The 20,102-nt window shown below is 33.8% G+C and overlaps 1 protein-coding gene across 3 annotated transcripts in view; it reads right to left on the bottom strand.

Annotated features, from left to right (window-relative positions):
- LOC134692781 (echinoderm microtubule-associated protein-like 2) overlaps window positions 1-20,102 on the bottom strand; it is a 60,719-nt gene that overhangs the window by 11,927 nt on the left and 28,690 nt on the right. For 2 of the 3 annotated variants that reach the window (XM_063553311.1, XM_063553312.1), the window contains 6 exons: window positions 14,416-15,102; window positions 13,574-13,691; window positions 11,227-11,373; window positions 10,594-10,669; window positions 10,062-10,250; window positions 9,202-9,265 (listed from right to left, as the gene is read on the bottom strand). In XM_063553311.1, the coding sequence (XP_063409381.1) occupies window positions 9,202-9,265; window positions 10,062-10,250; window positions 10,594-10,669; window positions 11,227-11,373; window positions 13,574-13,691; window positions 14,416-15,102 (1,281 nt within the window). Of the gene's footprint in view, window positions 1-9,201; window positions 9,266-10,061; window positions 10,251-10,593; window positions 10,670-11,226; window positions 11,374-13,573; window positions 13,692-14,415; window positions 15,103-16,639; window positions 16,718-20,102 lie in introns of those variants that run through there. The other variant, XM_063553313.1, reaches the window with a different exon arrangement.

The raw sequence follows: 20,102 nt of genomic DNA, 5'->3' as shown, positions 1-20,102 counted from the left end.
TGACTAAACAAATGTACTCATTTTCGTGTTTTTTTTTGTATTTATAGCAACTACAATGTATATTTTAACAAATTTGCTAAAATTCGTTTTCTTTTGTATATGTCTAGGCCAATTGAGTACCGTAAAGAGAGTTTGTATCGCAACACAGTACAACTCTTCATTTGGTTTTTTTACAAACATGTAAATATTCTGTGAGTACTTTTAACAATCAATATCTATTAGTTCTATCGAGTCTCATATTATTTTCGTATTTAAATTGTATTTACTATCAATTTAATTGGCAACTGCCTTTTTTTTTAAGTTTTCATAGAACATATAATGTACTTTCTAATCATTTAAACTATTTTCTTATATCCTTATGTAAGATGTTATTTTCAATATTCTCCCAAGTGTATTATAACGACAAGTTTGTTTAATTTGAAATGAAGTATCATAAAATATAATTATACCCATAAGTCTGTAAGATGTTTCCAGTCGATGGAACTTTTAAAACTGAAATTATTTCCTTGTAATTTTAGTAAAAATTATCCCAAATGACGTCTGTCAAAACTAATCTCTTTGTATTGGTAATTTGACATAAATTAAAAGGTTGAAATAGACAGAGTATATGAGTGATATAATACGAGCTTATAAGATCGAGTACTCGAAAGAACATACCGTATTTCGCAGTGATATTATTTGCCAGGAATTAACGGAGTATAAAGGCTTTTTCCCGTGAAGAAGAACCCCATTTGTTTTCAATTTGTAAAACAAATGGCTTAAAACTATTCCCAAAAAGACAACTTTTTCCCAAACAGTGCAGTCTCAGTAGTAAATGTGCACAAATACAAACTGAAACCCCCTCATTTATATATTTTCCATGCCTATATGTGCAGATACCAGGGTCTTTTTATGTTTCATCACTGACAAGAAGAGGTCTTATTTCAAAGCAGGGTTTGACTCTTGAAAGGGGGTCTGCAAATTGTCATTCAAACTCATGGTTCATTCTAAATTTCCCAATTTGATAAAAATAATGCATATTTTCCCAATAAAAATGGTACAGGTAGTTATGAGCCAACAATATCACTGCTTCGAATGAATTGATTTTGGCAGCAACCTCTCACCAACATATCATTATTCATTTAAAATATAAATGCAAATGCATTATCTTCATGGGCGTCAAGTTGGTTACCTATTCCCTATTCCCTATTCGTTACCTATTCCCTATTCCCTATTCGTTACCTATTCGTTACCTATTCCCTATTCGTTACCTATTCGTTACCTATTCGTTACCTATTCCCTATTCCCTATTCGTTTCCTATTCGTTACCTATTCCCTATTCGTTACCTATTCGTTACTTATTTGATTTTTAATATCCTTCCCCCTTTTTAATTATGGCATGGAATGGTTAAATATGGCTCCCGTTACCATGGAAACGGCATAAATGTGAAAAAAAATCAGTTTTTGGTTTTTGGTAAACTGTTTGGATATGCTTCAACTCAGAATCATCATATTTTAAAACAATGTAGGTGCCCACTATATACAGGTGTAAGGTGATTTTGGCGATTATTGGAACTACTTTGTTGCCATGGAAACTACACCAAAATTTCCAAAATTCTCAAAACGCTCAAAACTTCACAGTAATGATGAGCAACATTGGAAGATGTGGCATTTGGAGATGGAATTTCCAAAATAGGTCTTGTTACCATGGAAACAATGCAAAACAAAAATAAGAATTGAACAAACTGGATGAAACTTTACATGAATGGTAACTGGCATAGGCAGAGTTGGATTTTGAAGTTGGAATTTCCAAAATAGGTCTTGTTACCATGGAAACAATGCAAAAAGGTCAAAAATTTCAAAATAAGAATAGAGCAAACTGGATGAAACTTTACAGGAATGGTAACTGGCATAGGCAGAGTTGGAATTTGAAGTTGGAATTTCCAAAATAGATCTTGTTACCATGGAAACAATGCAAAAAGGTAAAAAATTTCAAAATAGAAATTAAGCAAACTGGATGAAAATTTACAGGAATGGTAACTGGCATAGGCAGAGTTGGAGTTTGGAGTTGGAATTTTCTAAAATAGGTCTTGTTACCATTGAAACAATGCAAAAAGGTCAAAAATTTCAAAAATAAGAATTGAGCAAACTGGATGAAACTTTACAGGAATGGTAACTGGCATAGGCAGAGTTGGATTTTGAAGTTGGAATTTTTAAAATGGCAGCCGTAACCATGGAAACAGCAAAAATATCCAAAATTTCAAAATCTTCCAACTTAATAAAACTTTTCAAAAATGTTACTAGACATCTGTAGATGCTCTCTTTGACTTTGGAATTGTAAAAATGGCTGTCACTCACCTGGCAATAGGGGGAAGGGTGCCATCCGTTATTGCTAGCAATTACAAATCTAGTTGTTAATACTCTTATATCTGGTAATACTTCTTGATTTGTTGAGGTAAAATGATCTTTTTATGACCTACTTATATGTGTTTGTGCTCAACCGATCCTTTTACTGCATGTTCGATACGCATTTATTCCTTATTTATTTTTTATACGTTCTACCTTTTAACTGCTTTATGTCCGTATGTTTGAAGATGGATCTTGGTTCGACGGGATGAAATCACCGTGTAAGCGCTTGCATACAAAAGAAGATGTGGTATGATTGCCAATGAGACAACGCTCCACAATAAACCAAAATGACACAGAAATTATCAACTATAGGTCACTGTACGGCCTTCAACAATGATCATAGCCCAAACCGTGTAGTCACCTATAAAAGGCCAAGACATGACAACCTCACACAATTCAAACAACAAAACTGACGGCCGTATTTCATATACCAAAAAATAAACGGAAAATAAATATGTAACACAAAAAAAAACGATAACTACTTAATTTCAGGCTCTTGTCTAGGGACAGGAACATACTAACAAAATGTGGTGGGGTTAAACATGTAAGCAGGGTGTACATCGTTTCGGAGCATGCTATTACCTTGTTTAATTCGTTCCATCACTCGCCTATAATTCGCTTATAATACGTGTATCATACGTTGCACCTTTTAAAACATAATTTTCAATTGTTTTGTTGTCTCTGGTGGTAGATTTGGGTTCTTAGAGGTGATATAACTCTATAAGCGCATTTGTACCCGTTCCAGCGCTCGGATAATACCCTGTTGAATATTCGTTACTTCTTCGCTTTTAATACGTTTGTTGTACGTTGCACCTTTTAGAAAAGGATTTTCAATTATGTTCATATCTCCGGTGGTAATAATGTGTTCTTATAGATGAAATACCCCTATAAGCGCGTATGTACCCGTTCCAGCACTCATATAATACCCTGTTACTTATTCGTTCCTGATTCGTTTTAGTGCGCGGGGTATACGTTGTACCTTGAAATAAATCGTTTTTTGATTGTGTTCATGTCTCTTGTGGTAACAATGTGTTCTTAGAGATGAAATGACCATATAAGAGCGCATGTACCCGTTCCAGCGCTTGGTTAATACCCTGTTACCTATTCGTTCCTTATTCGCTTTCAATGCGCGAGGTAAACGTTGCACCTTGAAATAAATCGTTTTTTAATTGTGTTCATGTCTCTGGTGGTAGGAATGTGTTCTTATAGATAAAATACCCCTATTAGCGCGTATGTACTCGTTCCAGCGTTCGGATAATACCCTGTTACTTATTCGTTCCTTATTCGCTTTCAATGCGCGGAGTAAGCGTTGCACCTTGAAATAAATCGTTTTTTAATTGTGTTCATGTCTCTGGTGGTAAGAATATGTTCTTAGAGATGAAATGACCATATTAGCACGCATGTACCCGTTCCAGCGCTCGGAAATAGTCTGTTACCCATTCGTTACCTATTCGCTTATAATACGTTTGTTGTACATTGCACCTTTTAGAAAAGGATTTTCAATTGTGTCCATGTTTCTGGTGGTAACAACGTGTTCTTACAGATAAAATGACCCTATTAGCGCGCATGTACCCGTTCCAGCGCTCGGTTAATACCCTGTTACCTATTCGTTACCTATTCACTTATAATACGTTTGTTGTACATTGCACCTTTTAGAAAAAAAAATCAATTGTGTCCATGTCTCTGGTTGTAGCAATGTGTTCCTAGAGATGAAATGACACTATTAGCGTGCATGCACCCGTTCAAGCGCTCGATAAATAGTCTGTTAACTTTTAGTTACCTATTCGTTACTTATTCGCTTTTAATACGTGTGTTGTACGTTGCACCTGTCAGAGAAGGATTTTCAATTGTGTGCATGTCTCTGGTGGTAACAATGTTTTCTTACAGATGAAATTACCCTATTAGCGCGCATGTACCCGTTCCAGCGCTCAGTAAATACCCTGTAACCTATTTGTTACCTATTCGTTACCTATTCGTTACTTATTTGCTTTTAATACGTTTGTTGTACGTTGCACCTTTTAGAAAAGGATTTTCAATTAAGTTCATATCTCTGTTGGTAATAATGTGTTCTTATAGATGAAATACCCCTATGAGCGTGTATGTACTCGTTCCAGCGCTCGGATAATACCCTGTTACATATGCGTTCCTGATTCGCTTTTAATGCGCGGGGTATACGTTGCACCTTAAAATAAATCGTTTTTTAATAATGTTCATGTCTCTGGTGGTAAGAATATGTTCTTAGAGATGAAATGACACTATTAGCGCACATGTACCCGTTCCAGCGCTCGGTAAATAACCTGTTACCTATTCGTTACCTATTTATTACTTATTCTCTTTTAACACGTTTGTTGTACGTTGCACGTTTAAGACAAAAAAAATATTCAATTGTGTGCATGTCTCTGGTGGTAACAATGTGTTCTTAGAGGTGAAATAACCCTATTAGCGCGTATGCACCCGTTCCATTGCTCGGCTAATACCCTTTTACCTATTCGTTACTTATTCGCTTATAATACGTTTGTAATACGTTGCACCTTTAAGAAAAGGATTTTCAATTGTGTTCATGTCTCTGGTGGTAACAATGTGTTCTTAAAAACGAAATGACCCTAGTAGCGCATATGTACCTGTTCCAGCGCTCGGATAATACCATGTTACCTATTCGTTACTTATTGGCTTATAATACGTTTTTAATACATTGCAACTTTAAGAAAAGGATTTTAAATTGTGTTCATGTCTCTGGTGGTAACAATCTGTTCTTAAAAATGAAATAATCCTAGAGGTGCAACGTACAACAAACGTATCATAAGTGAATAGGTAACAAATAGGTAACGATTAGGTAACAGTGTATTAATCGAGCGCTGGAACGGGTACATGCGTTCTAATAGGGTCATTTCAGCTGTAAGAACACATTGTTACCACCAGAGACATGGACACAATTGAAAATTCTTTTCTAAAAGGTGCAACGTATTACAAAAGTATTATAATCGAATAAGAAACGAATAGGTAACAGGGTATAAGCCGAGCGCTGGAACGGGTACATACGCGCTAATAGGGTAAGTTCATCTTTAAGAACACATTGTTACCACCAGAGACATAGACAAAATTGAAAATCCTTTTCTAAAAGATGCAAAGTACAACAAACGTATCATAAGTGAATAGGTAACGAATAGGTAACGAATAGGTAACGAATAGGTAACAGGATATTAGCCGAGCGCTGGAACGGGTTCATGCCTTTTAATAGGGTCCTTTCAACTGTAAGAACACATTGTTACCACAAGAGACATGGACACAATTGAAAATCCTTTTCTAAAAGGTGCAATGTACAACAAACGTATTATATGTGAATAGGTAACGAATAGGTATCAGGTTATTTACCGAGCGCTGGAAGGTGTTCATGCGCCCCGAAAGGGTCATTTTATCTCTAAGAACACATTGTTACCCCCAGAGACATGGACACAATTGAAAATCCTTTTGTAAAAGGTGCAACGTACAACAAACGTATTAAACGCGAATAAGTAACGAATAGGTAACAGGGTATTAACCGAGCGTTTGAACGGGTACATGTGCGCTAATAGAGTAATTTCGTCTTTAAGAACACATTGTTACCACCAGAGACACGGACACAATTGAAAATCTTTTTCTAAAAGGTGCAACGGACAACAAACGTATTATAAGTGAATAGGTAACGAATAGGTAACGAATAGGTAACAGGGTATTAACCGAGCGCTGTAACGGGTACATGTGCTCTAATATGGTCGTTACATCTCTAAGAACACATTGTTACCACCAGAGACATGAACACAATCAAAAAACTATTTATTTCAAGGTGCAACGTATACCCCATGCATTAAAACGAATAAGGAACGAATAAGTAACAGGGTATTATATGAGTGCTGGAACGGGTACATACGCGCTTATAGGGGTAGTTCATCTATAAGAACACATTATTACCACCAGAGATATGAACACAATTGAAAATCCTTTTGTAAAAGGTGCAACGTACAACAAACGTATTAAAAGCGAATAAGTAACGAATATTTAACAGGGTATTATCCAAGCGCTGGAACGGGTACAAATGCGCTTATAGAGTTATATCACCTCTAAGAACCCAAATCTACCACCAGAGACAACAAAACAACTGAAAATTATGTTTTAAAAGGTGCAACGTATGATACACGTATTATAAGCGAATTATAAGCGAGTGATGGAACGAATTAAACAAGGTAATAGCATGCTCCGAAACGATGTACACCCTGCTTACATGTTTAACCCCACCACCTTATGTTAGTATGTTCCTTTCCCTAGACAAGAGCCTGAAATTAAGTAGTTATCGTTTGTTTTTGTGTTACATATTTGTTTTCCGTTTATTTTTTTGTATATGAAATACGGCCGTCAGTTTTGTTGTTTGAATTGTGTGAGATCGTCATGTCTTGGCCTTTTATAGGTGACTACACGGTTTGGGCTGTGCTCATTGTTGAAGGCCGTACAGTGATCTATAGTTGATAATTTCTGTGTCATTTTGGTCTATTGTGGAGCGTTGTCTCATTGGCAATCATACCACATCTTCTTTTGTATGCAAGCGCTAACACGGTGATTTCATCCCGTCGAACCAAGATCCATCTTCAAACATACAGACATAAAGCAGTTAAAAGGTAGAACGTAAAAAAAACAAATAAGGAATAAATGCGTATCGAACATGCAGTAAAAGGATCGGTTGAGCACAAACACATATAAATAGGTCATAAAAAGATCATTTTACCTCAACAAATTTAGAAGTATTTCCAGATATAAAAGCTAGACTAGATTTTTAATTGCTAACAATAACGGATGGCACCCTCCCTCCTATTGCCAGGTGAGCGGTAGCCATTCTACAGATTTCTAGTAACATTTTTGAAAAGTTTCATTAAGTTTGAACATTTTGAAATTTTGGATATTTTTGCTGTTTCCATGGTTACGGCGGCCATTTGAATATTCCAACTTCAAAATCCAACACTGCCTATGCCAGTTACCATTCCTGTAAAGTTTCATCCAGTTTGCTCAGTTCTTATTTTTGAAATTGTTTACCTTTTTGCATTGTTTCCATGTTAACAAGACCTATTTTGGAAATTCCAACCCCAAAATCCAACTCTGCCTATGCCAGTTACCATTCCTGTAAAATTTCATCCAGTTTGCTCAATTTTTATTTTTGAAATTTTTGACCTTTTTGCATTGTTTACATGGTAACAAGATCTATTTTGGAAATTCCAACTGCAAAATCCAACACTGCCTATGCCAGTTACCATTCCTGTAAAGTTTCATCCAGTTTGCTCAATTCTTATCTTTGAAATGTTTGACCTTTTTGCATTGTTTCCATGGTAACAAGACCTATTTTGGAAATTCCAACTCCAAATGCCACATCTTCCAATGTTGCTCATCATTACTGTGAAGTTTCATGAAGTTTTGAGCATTTTGAGATTTTTTTAAATTTTGGTGTAGTTTCCATATGGACACATAGAAGTTCCAATGATCGCCAAAATCACCCAACACCTGTATACAGTGGGCACCTACATTGTTTTAAAATATGATGATTCTGAGTTGCAGCATATTCAAACAGTTCACCAAAAACCAAAAACTGATTTTTTTCACATTTGTGCCGTTTCCATGGTAACGGGAGCCATATTAAACCATTCCATGCCATAATTAAAAAGGGGGAAGGATATTAAAAATCAAATAAGTAACGAATAGGTAACGAATAGGGAATAGGGAATAGGTAACGAATAGGTAACGAATAGGGAATAGGTAACGAATAGGTAACGAATAGGGAATAGGTAACGAATAGGTAACGAATAGGTAACGAATAGGGAATAGGGAATAGGTAACGAATAGGGAATAGGGAATAGGTAACAAATAGGGAATAGGGAATAGGTAACCAACTTGACGCCCATATTATCTTCATCTTTCTGTAAAGTTTGGCTTATGTTAGAAAAAATCTTGCGTCTTCTTGGTGTCTTCGATATATGTTTCTCTAGTATATCAGAGTCATTTGATTTCATGAACATCTTTCGACACAATGTCGTCGTTGTCTACACACCTTTTTTCAAAGTGTACATATTTAATATTAGACTGAAAGAACTAAAACTTATTTTTGAAATTTCAGTCGAAAGTAATTGTTTTTATGCTTTAAATGTAAAGTACATTTTAAGTAAACAAACAATTTTGTTCCATGCTATTATTATTTTTATAAGTCATTGGGGTTCTTGTAAACTGTCCTTTCAGTCTGGAGTTTTACAGAAATTCTGACTATTAAATATACTTCAAACCAAAGCACTCCACAATGTAGGTACAAGACTGGAACTTGAAATTTGAAAATATAATGGAATTATATGCGACTGTTATACAAGTGAGAGGTTCAACTAGTTATTAAAACAGGTTTAATCCACATTTTTCTTCATAAGGATATACCTGTACATAGACAGGAATAATGACAGTTAGCTCTTATTCGTTTCATGTGTTTGAGCTTTTGATTATGCCATTAGATAAGGGAATTTCTTTTCAATGAAGTTTGCTATTTTTGTAATGTTACTTTTTGGTATTATAATATAATATTACAAAATAGTTATTGACAGAGAGGAGATACTCGGGGAGTCAGGCAAAATTATAAGTCCATCTATGTGAAATAAAACCATGATCAACAATAAAAAGGAGAAAATTACAATAAAAAATTGCATAAAATTTCAGAGTAAACTACAGCTTGAATGCCACGACCCCCCCCCTAAAAAAAATTTAAAAAAATACATGTAGCAGTGGACATATTAAGCTCACATCTGTTAATATTACCTTGTTTTCTTTTCCAGCCATCTGAGCAGATGCAATGGACTTGTTTGTCGGATTAAGCGCCATGCTGTAGAAGAAAAAAAAAACATTTGGATGCAAAAGACATACAATTCAAATGGGGAAAAGGTTGTCTAACATAAAATAAGAAAAAATCTGACATGATTGTCAAGTAAACAACTATTCGTCGTTTAAGCTTGTTATATTTCGAAAATTAATTAAATTTGTTGGTTCAAGAATTACAAATATCTGTTTCCTTCTCTTAAGTTTTTCAAATATATTATATAGAACAATATTGGAATTAAGAAATGCGTTTTGTGTTTATAATATCAGAAAATATATACAGAATGCATGATAAGTATTATATATAAATCGATTTGCAAAAGTTACAGATGAAACTATAAACATTAATTTTTCAAAGAGTCTGTCATGTGCAATACCGTTGTTTTGAATAGCTCCCAAGTTACATCTCAAATTATATTCATATTATCATGTCATCAATTAGCAAAAAGTCGTATGCCGAATACGTAAATAATTTAATAGTTTGCACAACGCAACAATGATAAATTATCAAAACTTGCATATGATGGTTGCAATGCTTTCTAATAAAGTAATCCCTTTCATGTATGAACAGTATAGCCAGTATAGCAACTAAATAATATTCGAAAAAAATGTATTCAAATATTGTTTCATGGAATTGTTTACCATTATAAATATGCTATTTAACTACGTACTTTTTTGCCTCTTTTACATCTTCTTTAATTTGAACGTCATACTTTCCATAATTATGTAGCAACATTCCAGCTGCGCCTGCTTACGATCTTCCAGGGCTTGTATTTCTAATCATGATTTCTAAATGGACATACCTAGTTACTTCTTCTGTATGACCTAAATATAGTCGTTGTGTGTCTTCTCTGTCTTTCACACTGTCTCTATCTTTGTCCTTATTCCTGATGTATTTATACAACACTACAACAGAAGCAACAGCATACGCGATCTCTCCACTTGATAATACGAACAGATTACTGCTGTTTTCTTTCGCGTGGTAGCCATATCTGTTTATGGTTAAGGTTTTCAATGCGAATTCACAACCAGGCCAATTTCAGAAGTTTGATTGTTATACACAAAAACTTGAATTATAACTTTAAAATTACGATTAATAGCAAATAAAACATACAGGAAAAAAACATTTATTCGCCCTTTGATATATTAACTGATGAGCCAGTGTTACTGGACCAAGGTGAAAAAAGTATGCTTATCAAATGGCTGGAAATAAAGTCAGTTTTATTCTGTATCAATGACAGTTCTAAAGTTAAGGGAACCATTGATTTGACAATTCCGAGGCTAAGGCTAACCTCCTTCCCTTGTGATAAATATACTGAAATACAAAGAGGATACATCCATTCAAGTTTCAACTTCCGGTCTGGTTTGCCAGCTTCGTCGTCTGGATATGACATCGATGGTGGGTAATATCCTGTAAAATATAAATGAACTCGCACTGTCCTTTTTACACATTGGGCAATCTTGTTATCTTTACAGTTATATCATGTATATAATGGCCGATTATGTAGGATGAACATATGTACGCATATGTTTTCATTCTGTAATGCCGAAATACTGAGACAAAAAAATAGCTAGTCGACAAGCTAGTGATAAAGGATGTCAATGCAGTATGTAAGGCTCGTAACTGCCCGCCATTGTTGAAGGGAATGCATTAAATAGAGACCATCAACACCCAATTCTCCAAATACTCCTTTCAAAATATTAACAAATTGTAAAGGAATGAACAGAAAATATAAGTAAGTACAAGAAATACAGTTAAACTTAAAAGTTATAAAAGAAAACAAACAATTTTACAAAAATAAAGTACACAAAAACAAAATATAACATATAAAAAAGATGTCAACGATTTTTCTGAGCTCTAAGATTTCATTGAATTGGAGAGGGGAACAAACACCACAGTAAGGCTGTCATTGATAAGTAATATAGTTATTCTTATCAAACTCTATTTTTACTGAGCCATATACATACGTCTTATCTTTCCATTGATGAGTACACTGGCTGAGTCGTCTTCTAAATTATTGTCTGATCTACTGGTACTAAAACCATTCTCCATTGGTGGTGGGGAATCGGAGTTGGAACTACCAGACATGTTTAGTTCATCGATACTCTGCAACTCTACAGAAATCAAACAGTAAAATATCAGACATGTTTAGTTCATCAATACTCTGCAACTCTACAGAAATCAAACATTACAATACATGGGTAAATAATTAATACTATGCAACTTTTCAGAAAACAATATAACAGCAAAATGCCAGACATGTTTAGTTTATTATAAATATGCAGCTCTGTAGTAATTAAACAGTACAATGCTAGACATTGTTTACTTTATCAAATCTCTACAGCCTTCTAGAAATTAAACAGCCAACCAATTCCAAGACATGATGAGTTAATAAAAACTCAGCAATTGTTTAGAAATTAAACAGCAAATACCGGACATGGTTAAGCTATTAAAACTCTGTAGCTCTTTAGAAATGAAACATCAAAATGGCGGACATGGTTAAGCTATTAAAAATCTGTAGCTCTTTAGAAATGAAACATCAAAATGGCGGACATGGTTAAGCTATTAAAACTCTGTAGCTCTTTAGAAATGAAACATCAAAATGGCGGACATGGTTAGTTTATTAAAACTCTGTAGCTCTTTAGAAATGAAACATCAAAATGGCGGACATGGTTAGTTTATTAAAACTCTGTAGCTCTTTAGAAATGAAACATCAAAATGGCGGACATGGTTAAGCTATTAAAACTCTGTAGCTCTTTAGAAATGAAACATCAAAATGGCGGACATGGTTAAGCTATTAAAACTCTGTAGCTCTTTAGAAATGAAACATCAAAATGGCGGACATGGTTAGTTTATTAAAACTCTGTAGCTCTTTAGAAATGAAACATCAAAATGGCGGACATGGTTAGTTTATTAAAACTCTGTAGCTCTTTAGAAATGAAACATCAAAATGGCGGATATGGTTAGTTTATTAAAACTCTGCAGCTCTTTAGAAATGAAACACCAAAATGCCGGACATGGTTAGTTTATTAAAACTCTGCAGCTCTTTAGAAATGAAACACCAAAATGGCGGACATGGTTAGTTTATTAAAACTCTGTAGCTCTTTAGAAATGAAACATCAAAATGGCGGAATGGTTAGTTTATTAAAACTCTGTAGCTCTTTAGAAATGAAACATCAAAATGGCGGACATGGTTAAGCTATTAAAACTCTGCAGCTCTTTAGAAATGAAACACCAAAATGCCGGACATGGTTAGTTTATTAAAACTCTGCAGCTCTTTAGAAATGAAACACCAAAATGGCGGACATGGTTAGTTTATTAAAACTCTGTAGCTCTTTAGAAATGAAACATCAAAATGGCGGACATGGTTAGTTTATTAAAACTCTGTAGCTATTTAGAAATGAAACATCAAAATGGCGGACATGGTTAGTTTATTAAAACTCTGCAGCTCTTTAGAAATGAAACACCAAAATGCCGGACATGGTTAGTTTATTAAAACTCTGCAGCTCTTTAGAAATGAAACACCAAAATGGCGGACATGGTTAGTTTATTAAAACTCTGTAGCTCTTTAGAAATGAAACACCAAAATGCCGGACATGGTTAGTTTATTAAAACTCTGCAGCTCTTTAGAAATGAAACACCAAAATGGCGGACATGGTTAGTTTATTAAAACTCTGTAGTTCTTTAGAAATGAAACACCAAAATCATGCCGGACATGTTTAGTTTATTAAAACTTTGTAGCTCTTTAGAAATGAAACACCAAAATGCCGGACATGGTTAGTTTATTAAAACTTTGTAGCTTTTTAGAAATGAAACATTAAAATGCCGGACATGGTTAGTTTATTAAAACTTTGTAGCTCTTTAGAAATGAAACACCAAAATGGCGGACATGGTTAGTTTATTTAAACTCTGCAGCTCTATCTCAATTTGTATACTGAACACAAATGAAGTTGTATTGACTAAGGGAACCAGATAGCATCTTTTATTAGACGCTGGTATACTTTCACATTTGTGAGACATTGAATAATTCATAAGTAAAGGTATAACAGTAAAAATTAAGATCTGATATACAAATAAGATTAACGGAAGCGACTCCTGGTTCAGTTATTAGTTATGTGATATCTGAGGATCTGTATGGGGGTTCTTCAACTCGAGATCTGTATTCTTTAAATTTTTTGTCTAATATTCTCCTTTCTTTATAATTTAGCACCCATTTTTTCTCTATTCTTCATTTTTTTTTTTGCCTTTTATGTAGTTTTGGCTCATTGTTCTTTTTCTGTATACCCTATTAAGACCCCCATATACTGAACTTACTATCTGAGTTGTTGCTACCATGGTAACTATTCCTATCTGTTGGGTCTTCTCCTTCTTGGCAAGCAATAAACATGTCATGGTTTTTGAATTCACGGAAGAGCTGAGAAAAACTAACAACCTACAAAATCATTATTTCAACTCATTTTCAAGGATAAAGATAATTGGTCATGTGTGCTATTGTTCGTCTGTTTGTCTTTTCCATTTTTAGCCATGGCGTTGTCAGTTTGTTTTAGATTTATGAGTTTGACTGTCCCTTTGATATCTTTCGTCCCTCTTTTATAGCAGTATCCGAATTTATGAAACTATGAAGGAAATCAACAGGAACTGCGGCAGACAAGAAATCACATTTTTTATAGCTATACGGATGCTCCACTCACACTTTAATTTTCTATGTTCAGTTGACCTTGAATTTGGGGTCAACACTCTTAATTGATGGTTAAATAAGAACGATCATATCAGCGTGAACTTGTGCACAAAGTTTCAAGTTGATGGGACTTCAACTTCATCAAAAACCACAATAGCCAAAAACTTTAATATGGAGAGGGGCAGATGGACGAACGGGCGCACATACCGAAAAACATGATGCTCCTAAGTATGGCATAAAAACATGCAAGGTAAAATTCGCCGCTTCGTATCTTAATACTACAGTTTATTTCATTGCTAATATCCAAAAATAAAGATAACATCACGCCGTTTGTTGTTGATATATTTCATTGGTTTCTGTTCTGACGTTTTTAACCAATCACAACGTTGTTGGTTTAGTGTGCATCTGAAAATATTAACCTAAACGTCAAATTGCATAAAACTGGCAGTTTACGCAGGAAGATAAAAGTTGAACATACCTTTCTGAATGGCTTCCGTCGAGTATACAAGGAATCTACATTCATATTGATTAGGTCGCCTATTATGCACAGAATATCTTCAAAGTTTTGTTTTGTTTGTGGGTCTATTATCACTTTCTCTTTCAGCTCTTTCCTAGCATTGTTTTCAACAGTTATTACACGTGCTTTGCGCGTAGGCGAAGATGTCGGTGACGTTGGTCTTTTAAAAAGATGAACTTCGTCTTTCCTAACTTTTCCTGGTGATGGTCGTGCTGATGTCCAATCTGTCTCTCTTGAATAACCATACGGCAGTTTTATATTAGGTTTCTTAACACTAGATGCCAGGTATGCCTTTCCGTGTTTGAATTCGGTCACGCTTTTGATTTCTTTTCCGTCAGGTAGAGAGAAAACATATCTTACTCCTGCTGTGGTAGGAATTTTACCATTTAAGAACACTAATAAAGTCTCAAAGTTCCTGAAATCGTTTTGACTAATACTTATACTAATCCCTCTGAAGTTTGTGTCCCCATTTCGAAAAAACGTAACTCTCCTGCCTTTTTTAAGATCTTCTTTTTTCGTTCCTCCAACTGTCTCGTACCGTTTCATCTCGTTTTGTGCGTGGTTTTGAGACATGTAGACTTCAGTGGCCGGTCTTTGTTCTTGATATACAACGTCTTCATCGTCACTATGTACTACCTGTAGTTCACTCTGGAAAAAAAAGAAAATCTATCGTGAGAAAGGAATAAATTAAATATTTGGAATTTTTTTAGTGTCCTTTGTAACGGACAAACAATTTATCACGAAACATGATTTTCAGCGCCAAGTAACGCACAGTAAAACCGAAAAACATGTCAACGTGAATTAACGCACTGTAAGACTGACAATAGATATAAGAAGATGTGGTGTGAGTGCCAATGAGACAACTCTCCATCCAAATAACAATTTAAAAATTAAACCATTATCGGTTAAAGTACGGCCTTCAAAGTAAGAAAGTAAGACTGACAAACATGTCACAGTGAAAGAAGCTCATTTAAAAAGACAAACGTATTAACGCGAAGGGTAAAACGGACAAACCTGTCACCGTCGAGAAACGCACTGCAAATAGGTTACCGTTAAGATAGCGCTGTAAAACCGACAAACATGTCATTATGTAGAAATACACTATAAAAGCTCTATAAAACATGATATTTTAATGGTGAAGAAACGCACTGTAAAACAGACAAACATTTCACCGTAAAATATCGCACCGTTAAACAGACGAACGCATAACACGAAGAAAGGTACTGTACAATTGACAAACAAGTTTCGACTTCTCTTAAATTGAATTATAAATGTACGTATTGTTATGCGTTTACTTTTATACATTGGCTAGAGGTATAGGGGGAGGATTGAGATATCATAAACAAGTTTAACCCCGCCGCATTTTTGCGCCTGTCCCAAGTCAGGAGCCTCTGGTCTTTGTTAGTCGAGTATTATTTTAATTTTAGTTTCTTGTGTACAATTCGGAAATTAGTATGTCGTTCATTATCACTGAACTAGTATATATTTGTTTAGGGGCCAGCTGAAGGACACCTCTGGGTGCGGGAACTTCTCGTTACATCGAAGACCTGTTGGTGACCTTCTGCTGTTGTTTTTTCTATGGTCGGGTTGTTGTCTCTTTGATACATTCCCCATTTCCATTCTCAATTTTATTCCATGAAGTAACGAACCGTTCTAGTAACAAACATGTAATCTACATGTATAAGAAACGCACTGTTATACCGACAATCTTGTTATCACGAAGTGACAACCGCCAAATGTATCACGGTGAAGAAACGCACTGTTTATAAAAAAAACCATTAGTTTTAGACCAATATTTTATGAATTATGAATGTTTTTAACGTGCTAGTTCACATAGTTACCATTCGCAGGAAGACATGTCACATTACCCGGACACATTATTCTGATTATAATTTTGTAATTTAACGTAAAAACTATAACATAAACTCTATACAATAGAAAACAAGAGACAAAAAAGAATAAAAAGTCACGAAATTGTAACAACATGATTCTAACATGAACGGAAAGCATTATGTTAAGAAACAACACAGCCAAATGCATTACATTTTCTAGAATTATAACTATATTGTGTCATAAATTGTACACAATTATTGGTATCAATGTACGAATCTACCAAAACTAAAAAAAAATAAGACTATTTAAAAATGTAAAAAAAAAATACATAAAAATGTGAAATTGTACGAACCCAGTTTTCCGAATCCGTTAATCTGGCTCTATACATTGTAACAGCAGTAACTCAAAATCACAAGAACAAATAATAGCCAAACAACGGTTGTAAGTTACAAATGACTAAATAATAAGAATCAATATATTATCCAAGGAAAAACAATAATTTGTCAAACTTTGCCAGTCAAGTGTTTCTTGTTGCAATAAAATATTTAAAACTTGTCTTGTTAAACTTAATTGAAATTTAATAAGAAAAAAATACACAAATCCCATGAGGAAAAAGTTATGTCGAATATGAAACATATTTCATGTAATAGGTCATTAACTACAAAATTATGAATTTTAATTATTCATAAAGATAGCATTCTGAAAATAATGGGTGTTTTGTCTGAAAATTAAACCGTGTATATACTAGGGAGGTTTATGCGGTCTTAGATACGTTGTCATTAAATAAGTTTTTCTCAACTGTCCGCATACAACATTGCTTAACTTACATGTAATTGTATGCAAAACATTACAATGAATAATATATCCCAGCAAAATGAAATTCTATAAATTTGTAGTCTTTCATTGACAAAAAAGTAAATTATACCTATTACCATGATTGCATAAAATACAGGGTGAAAAAGACAATTAAAATAGAGAATGGAAATGGAGAATGTGTCAAAATGACAAAAACCCAACCAAAGAATAACAAACAATCGCAGGTCAGATTCTTTGATGCAAAGTGAAAAAATCCCGTAACCGGGTATGGACTTCCAGCTGACCCCTAAACACATTTGTACTATATCAGTGAAAAAAAACGTCAAAGAAAAATTACTAAACTAAATACAATGTATATAAATGAACTAAAATTGAAAAAAAAATAAAAAAAATAAAATAAAGTTAACACCCTAAACACGGATTAATTACAAAACTGAGTGAAACACTCATACACGTGACCATCTTCTTATATCTATGACATGCAATCCTTATGCCATTTGTTAAAGTCTAAAATTGATATGTCACAGTGAGACAAACAATCATTATAACTTGTACTTGTCGTTTAGGTTTTGTCATTTTGGCGTTTGTCTACTATGTTTCTATTCATATTAAATGGTAAACAAATGTTGTAAATATTACGCAATCAGTTCTAAAAATAAAAAAAATAAAAATACTAAGAGATAACAACCACAACTAAGATTGGATACTTTTTGAAATCCACCCCCCCCCCCCCCCAAAAAAAAAATTCTACTAGTAGGCCTACAGTAACTTTAATTATATAACATTTAGGCGGATCTTATGATGAATACTTAAATTTCTGCTTATATTATGAAATATTTTAATGTTACCGAACTATTAACTTCCTTCTTTTACTGTGCTGTATGGTTTATTCCATCTTAATAGCTCATTTTCTGAATTTCTTAACTTTGAAATAAAATTGAGAAATGGAAAAAGGAAATATGTGAACCTGAGAGACAAATTATAAATAACAGTCGCAAAATAATTACTGCTTTGGAATTGCACATGGAAAAATCGTGTACGCTACTGTTTAACTATAGAACATGAGCAAAGCATGCCAGAATTTTATTCAATTTGTATCTATTTTAATTAAGCAAATAAAAGAAACCACAAATACAGTAGAAATTGAGTTACCAGAAACAAAAATAATTGAAAGAAACAAATTCCCATAAAGCTATACTTGTTAATTACAATTGATTTTTTGTAAACAAGGTAATAAACTTCTTTTTTATTATTTATGAAGTCAAAAGAACGTGCTAATTCAAGGATCAATGTCTTCCCCAAACAAATCCAATACTGTATTCCCATTGTCCGGGTAACTATTGTTAGAAACGGGAACTGTTCAGTTGCCTTCTGGGAATTTGTTGCGTTATCCAATCAGCAATGAACGGGATAGGTTACCATGCATAGTAAAGTAATTCAACCTCTACTTTCTGTAATGAGTAAGGTTTCAACACTTTACAAATCGTAAATTTATTTATCTATATAATTACGTTTATTTGTTAAACTCTGTTCCAACATAGCTGAATTAAAACTGTTTTAACTGGACGATTTAGATACATGTACATATTAACAAGGAGATGTGGTATGATTACCAATGCAACAAATATCCACCAAATACCAAAGTACACTCCCAACTTTCGTTTCATGTCACCCCTTTTTACAATATCTATAAAAAAAAAAACAAAAAAAAAAACAAAAAAACACGAGATGACGTACCAAAAACTACCCATTCAAAAAGTTTTTTTTATGTTATAAGTATATCTATCATGAAATAGCTAACAAAATAAACAATAATTTAAGGAAAAAATAAATGTTATTGTCTAATGCTTACCCTAATATTTGGTAAAACCATATACCTTTGTCTATACAAGTTAGATATAGCCGAGTCATCTGTGCTTACAGGAGAGACATAATCTCCTCGTGCAGATGTATAATAATATGGTCTCCTTCTTTCATAAGATATATCATAGTCCGTGGTCACTGTTGGGCCATATATACCTTCATAATCTACCAAATCCAGACCCTTATAATCAACCAAATCTTCCGATTCAAAATAGTCCAATGGTAGGGGTCCGTACCGAACTTCATAATCTGATCGAATACTCCTTTTATGCATAGTTTCAAAATAATATCTCTCGATAATCCTCGTCTTTTATTATAATGTTATTTTACAGTGTTAGTCATTTTTTTTTTATTATTTGAATAAAATTCGACGAACTCCATATTTTAAAATGATGAATCCATTTTCTTTTTCCCAGTTGTCTTAAAACTATTCATTATTTATAATTTTAATATGGATCAACAAAGTCGGCATAAACGTTATAATAATATTATGCAGTTTATATTGCGGTTTGGTTTTCTATTAAGCAGCAGCTAATCGTGACTATTCAAATCGAATTTCTGATAACGACTAGAATGGTTAATCGAATAGTACTAAATTAGCAGTGTGAAGCTTATCATTTGATGTTGTTTTGGTTTTATTTTGTCGTTGTTTTGTTATGCTTTTTTTTCTATTTTACTATTTTTTTTATTTTGTTGTTGTTTTTTTTGTGTTGTTTAGTTTTTGATTTTTGTTTTTGTTTTTTTTGTTGTTTTTTTTTGAGGGGGGTAGAAAGTGTTTTGTTTTTGGCGCATACCTTTTTTTAGGGGGGGGGGGGGGTATAAAGCGTTTTGTTTTTGGCGCATACCCTTTTTTAGGGGGGGTATAAGGTGTTTTGTTTTTGGCGCATACCTTTTTTAGGGGGGTTGATTTTCTCAAGATAATTTATTTGACATTATAACTTAATATATAAAACATTTTTCTTAAAAAATCAATTTAGTTTATCTTTCTTTTTACTGATTTTGTTTCAATTTAACTGGTTTGAGAGTCCGGAAATGACCTATCGAAAGACACACTCTTTCGAAAATGCCTTATTATTCGAGTTGGGATCCAAAGTTCCCGTCAATCATTACTGCCGTTTTTATTAACAGATTGATTA

The sequence above is a fragment of the Mytilus trossulus genome, chromosome 12, assembly GCF_036588685.1.
Source record: "Mytilus trossulus isolate FHL-02 chromosome 12, PNRI_Mtr1.1.1.hap1, whole genome shotgun sequence".
Classification (NCBI taxonomy): Eukaryota; Metazoa; Mollusca; class Bivalvia; order Mytilida; family Mytilidae; genus Mytilus; species Mytilus trossulus.
This window is presented reverse-complemented; position numbering and strand designations above follow the sequence as displayed.